Consider the following 5,762-nt stretch of genomic DNA (forward strand, 5'->3'; position numbering starts at 1 on the left):
GGCAGGAGACTCGCTTGAGCCCAGAAGTTGGAGGTTGCTGTGAGCGTGATGCCATGGCACTCTACCCAGGGGGATAGCTTGAGGCTCCGTCTCAAAAGCAAAACAAAACAAAACAAAACAAAAACCAACAGAGAGGGCTGACAGATCTGGTGCCCAGTTAGAAGGAAAGGAGAATTTTGAGGCAATTCTCGGATGGTAGAGCCCACTTACTGACCTAAAGAACGCTGGAAAAGGATTTGTTTGTTTAAATGTGAGTAAAGAAGAAAAATTATCACATTTGCCCTAATAAATAATGACACTACTCATGATTTGTAACTTTTTAGCATGGGCACTCAGGCGTGCGTGTTGTACTGCATCCCTTGAAAATCACAGTGTGACATTGATGGCCGTGGCAAAGTGTCCTAATTAAAGATATCCTGCAGTATTCAACCCTCTTTCCCCCTCCGCATACTTTCCTCTCTCCCACAGCTGATTCTCTCTACATAAACCCCTCCCTATCGCAAGACACCAATCACAGTTCAGACAGAGGGCAAGCATTGAGCAGTTCTGGGCTGTGGTGCAAGTATGATTTCTATAAAAAGACATTTAGAAAACAAGGAGCAATGTTGCCATTTTGCCTTTAATGGAAAAGTGGCTAGGAGTTACAGTAAAAAAAAAAAAAGTCTTTTTTATTAAAAAAAATCTATACAGCTTCAATCACTGTTTGAATTTTCAGAAATACACATACACTTGGAAATCAATAGTCTTTATAAAAATAAACTCTGAATGTGTGATTAAAAAGGGAGAAGCCCAGTCTGTTTAGCTGCACAAGTACACAATGAAAAGGAGCTGAGTCTGTGTGAGACGGTTCACCCCAGGGCTGAGGGGGCTTTGACCTTGGAAGATAGAGCCTGCTTGAAGCGCCTCTTCAGGTCCTGCATGTTGGGAGAGCGCGGCCGAGGGATGATGGAGGCTCTCCTCCTTTCCCCACTGAGGCTGTGCAGCTTGCTCACTTCTTTGCAGAGATGCTGAAACACATCGCAGACATCTTCATAGTTTTCACTAGTGGAAATTTCAAGGAACAGGCTGCCCAGCTCGTTGGCTAGCTGAATGCCGTCATGTGCCTGCACCTGCCGGGCATGCAAAAGGTCCCCCTTGTTGCCCACGATGATGACAGGAGCTTTGGGGTCAGGGTGGACCTTCCGGATATGCTGATAAAGCGGCCGGATGGACTGGTAGCTGTCGTAGTCTGTGATGGAATAGACCAGCAGAAAGCCTTCAGCCCACTGCACGCATTTGGACAGGGAATCGATGACCTTGGGGAGGCTATCTTGGATCTGAGAAAAGAACAAAATGAGCTCCAGTCAAGGAAGCCCTCCATGGGAAATGAGCTCAAAATGACATCAAAGTAACCCGTGAAGAAAGGCTTGAAAAAGAAATCACTAACTGTACTTTTCAGGTTCTACCTAGCTTCTGCAGAAGACAGCTTTTGATATCGAAAGGGCAAACTCTCAGGCGAACACCCTGCCTGGAGTATTTTATTAGCTGTTATCAATGCATTATTTTTAAACCCCTTGCTTGACAGGCAGTCTCTGGTGAACCGTGGCTGACTGAAGAAAGACCTCAAACCGGAATGGCTCGATTTTTAGGAAACTAACTTATAATAAACAAAACTTTGAGAGTAAGCCAAGATAAATATCTATTCTCAAAACCATAAAAATATTTTTAACATGCACTTCTTGAGAATGTCACAGAAACAAATTCCTTTCTCCGGGTTCTTCCACAAGACCTTTCCTCCCTAGAAGGGAGTAGCAATTAGTAACTTGTTAATGAAGTTACATTCTTGATTGCAATTACTAACTTGAGGGAACAGCCAGTAACAGAAGCATTTCAGCAGTCCTTGCCAGAAAAGACTCTTTCTCACCAGAATTCTACCTAGTTTGTTTTTAATTTTTTTTTTTTTAATGGTTCCATGGACTGCAGGCCTAAGCAGTGCCTGGGTGACAAAGAATTCAGGTCAGTGGCTGACAAGAGAAAGTGGCTTCTACATGTAACCAAGCACCCCTACCCCTCCCTAGAGGGCTAACACCCCAACCACTGGCCACACCTGTGGACAGCCAAGCTCTACATGAAATACACAACAGCTCCTTCAGACTTGCTTGCCTGGGTGCCCAGTGTGAGCGCCCCACATGCTGGGGCCCCTGGGTGGTCTGAGAGGGGTGAGCACTTCCTCTGAGCAGTCCGTACCTGGATGCCCCCGGGAGTGTCCTGAATCTGCACAGGCAGCTGGTCCCCCTCTACGTAGACGAGCCGTGAATACAGTTTGCCTGGAGAAGGAAGGGGTTTGCTTTTTAAATTCTCACATTCCAATCAGGGATAGAAAAAATAAGCATGCAGGCAGAAAAGCGGGGAGCATGAAATGATTCTAACCTGTGTTCGGCTCGTAGTCACCAATGAATCTCTTGGTCAAGAAGCGCACTATCATTGCTGAAAAGGAAATAGGAAAATCAACCGGCGGAGTAGAACAAAACGGTGGAATCTGGACCCCCTTCTCCCCCGGGGAACTGAAGGAGTGATGGGCGCAGGACCGCGGGCTCTTGCCCGCCTCCCAAGGCTCTGCAAAGCCGAGGGGTCGCGTGGTGGCCTCCCGCGAGTTCCGCGAAGGTCCGGCCGGAGGGATGCGCCCTCTCGCAACCCCATTCTCCCAGGGCGCCAACCCCGGCCACACTCTGGCAATAAATGCTTGGGGAAAGCAGCCGCGGAAGCCAGCCAGGACTGACCTGGGCCCCTCCGAGCTGGAGAACTGCGAGGTGCCACCTGTCCCCGAGCTCCTGTCCCCTTCGCAGCCCCCCAGCCCCGGTGTCGCAGCCCGACCGAGGTGGGCAGCGCCCGCGCGCTCCCGCCGCACTCACCGCTCTTGCCCACGCGGCTGGCGCCCAGCACAGCCAGTTTGATGTCCTTGGGCAGGAGGCAGTCTGAGGACTCCGGGATGGGCGCGAGCAGAAAGTGCCCAGACATGCTGGGCAGCCACATGGAACTCGCGGGCCACGCCGTAGGGGGCTCGCCCGCACCCGGAGTCGGCTCTCGAGCAGAGGGAGCGGGCACCCGGGAACCAGGACGGTGGCAGTTGCCCGCAGGGCTGTCAAGGCCAGTGGCTTTTAAAGGGCTTGGAGCGCGGGGAGCGGGGCGGCCACCTCCAGCTCCTCCTCTTCTCCGCCCCTTCCCGGAGTTGCGGGGAGGAGGCCGGCGCGAGCTGAGGCCGCGGAGGGGCTGTCACCGCAGGCGCGCGCCGCCTCGCTACTTGACGCGCTTTGCTGGGAACCTGCTGCGGCCGGGCCCCAGACCCTCGAAAGCGCCACCTCCTGGACAGCGCCCGGCGGCCCCTGGAGCCGGCCTAGCCTCGCGGGCCACCTCCACCCGCAGCGGCCCCTTGAGTCACTAGCCCAGTGGTTGAACTCGAGATCAGAGCTATGAATTGGCGGAGGAAAGAAACAGGAAAAAGCTAATCAGTTGGATGTTTTTGCAACCATGAGAGGAACAGATTCCTGTCGAAAGTTGCCCTTTTTATAATTTTCAAAAGATACTGGTGAGGTGATAATAATATGGAAAAAGGGAAGGAGGGAGGTGAGCCCTTGGTATCAGTAAGGTAACTGCTAGGGATATGTGAGGTCTTCTTGGGGGCAGTAATTGTTTATAGCTGAGCAGCAAAGACAGCCCCTTCCTGGCACCGGTTGAACTGAATTGACTCATTCCTCAGTGAGCATTCCACTGGCTGGGAGCTCTGACTCGGGACTAATTCCCCATCATTAATACTGTCCTGTGTGCCTGAGTCATTTATTTGATGACTTACTTCTAGGTGCATGGTGGAGTTTAGGGTAGGAGTGCGGAGTGGGAGGAAGAGGACGTAAACCAGAGCTATAGCCTGGTTCTTAGCTTTCAGCAGCACCACGGCAAGGCAGAAGCCTGGGGGCTTGAACCTTGCACAGTTAGGAGACCTTCATGCATCTTTCCTCCTGTGTTCCAGCTTCGTCTGTCCAGGTGCCTGTTAAACAGCCCTACCTTTATTCTCTCCTTTCTCTGTTCTGGTTGTGTCAGTTAGTTTTTGCTGCATGACAAACTATACAGAACTTAATGGCATGGAACAACAATCGCTTTCGCTTGCTCACAGGTCTGCAGTTCAGTGGCTGAGCTCTCTGGTGCATCTGCAGAAAGCTTCCATGTTCTGCTGGGTGGGAGAAGGTCGGCTGCTTCAGGATGGTCTCCCTTGTGTCTGGCAGCTGGCTGGTTGTCTGCTGTGATCTGAGAGGGCAGTGACTGAGTCACATGTCTTATCATCCAGCAGGTTGGCCAGGGCTCACTCTTACGGAGGCTGAACAGAGGCCCTAGAGGAGTGGAAGTTGACAAGGCCTCTGGAGACGCAGGCTCCAAAAGCAGAACCCATCACCCTTGCTTCATTCTGTCAGCCCAAGCAAGTTATGAGGCCAACTCAAATTCAAAGGGTAGGGAAATATACTCTATTCCTTTGTGGAAACAGAAGCAAAGTCACAGGGCTAGGCTTCAGGGAGTGACAGTGGATGGGGTCCAGAGTTACAACTGACTTCACTAATAAATGTGTATCCATCTGCCCAGTAGCCCATGCTGGGGGCCATCCTTGACTCTAGCCACACCCTCTCTCCCACATTGGTTGATTACCACATCCTATCACCTCACCTGCCTGCGTTTCTTAGCATCTCCTCCTTTCTACCCCTATTACTCTCTTCGTTTCTCAAAAGAATCTTTAAGTATCTTGAAGTAGACTAGAATGAATGGGACTCAGTAGACTCAGTATACATGTCTCTTCCTTGGGGAGACCATCTCAAATCACTGCCATCATCCCCACCACTCTCTTACAGTTACTCACGCTCAAGGAACCCTGGACAGCACTCACCTCCACTGTCATTACTTTCTTGTGGAATATTTGTTTCGTGTCTCTCTCCAGAAGGGCAGGCAGTCTAGCTTGTGCCTCTCATATCCAGCACATAGTGGTACCTGGAGCTGGCAAGGTTTTTAATAAAAGTTTGCCATTGGCTGACTTTTTGTTTGAGACAGAGTCTCACTCTGCACCCTGGATAAAGTGTCATGGCATCATAGCTCACAGCAACCTCAAGTTCCTACACTCAAGCCATCCTCCTACCTCAGCTTCCCAGATGTCTGCAGTGTTGAATCTTAAGTGTTTCTGTCTCTTTTCCCTCATTCCCTGTTTTTTATAAGATCACTTTGGTTAAAGGTCACCTCATAAGGAAGATTTAGAAGGCTGTTCTCTGGAAGTGATAATGTCTGCTGGCATTACAGACCCGATAGGCCCAATGCTTTGTTTTTGAGAGCAACCTTCTCTCTGGAAGATGTGTCCCAGGAAACATCCTGAGATAAGTTGCACTGACTTTTGGCTGTTTACAAGGCAACTTTCTTCTGTGAAACTCAGTTTAACTAGAAAGACATGAAGCAAGACACCTTCCTTCATAATGGAGGAAAAGGCACCATTTAGACAACAACTATGTAGGGAACAGCTGTGAACCTGGTAGGTTCCAGGGCTCAGGTGCAGCTCTGTGCTGGGGTCTGGGCTGCTGTCTTTTGACATCTCCTTCTTGAATTCAAGATGGCTCCTGAAGCATCCAGTTCTCACCCAAACAGGAAGGGAGGGAAGGACTCTTTTGTTTTGTCTCTTTTAGTATGAAATAAAACAATTCTTGGCTCAGCGTCTGTGGCTCAAGCGACTAAGGCGCCAGCCACATACACCTAAGGTG

At 50.2% G+C, this 5,762-nt stretch overlaps 1 protein-coding gene across 1 annotated transcript; it reads right to left on the reverse strand.

Moving 5' to 3' along the window:
• Positions 1-641: 641 nt before the first annotated feature.
• On the reverse strand, positions 642-3,091 carry RASL11A (RAS like family 11 member A). Its single transcript, XM_003797624.3, has 4 exons — positions 2,892-3,091; positions 2,410-2,466; positions 2,227-2,306; positions 642-1,316 (listed from the first exon to the last, which is right to left on the reverse strand). Exons 1-4 carry the CDS (start codon positions 3,010-3,012, stop codon positions 849-851), a joined length of 726 nt encoding a protein of 241 aa, XP_003797672.1. The 5' UTR covers positions 3,013-3,091; the 3' UTR covers positions 642-848.
• Between the last annotated feature and the right edge of the window lie 2,671 nt (positions 3,092-5,762).

This window comes from Otolemur garnettii, unplaced genomic scaffold (assembly GCF_000181295.1).
Source record: "Otolemur garnettii isolate 467f Iridium unplaced genomic scaffold, OtoGar3 scaffold00120, whole genome shotgun sequence".
NCBI lineage: Eukaryota > Metazoa > Chordata > Mammalia > Primates > Galagidae > Otolemur > Otolemur garnettii.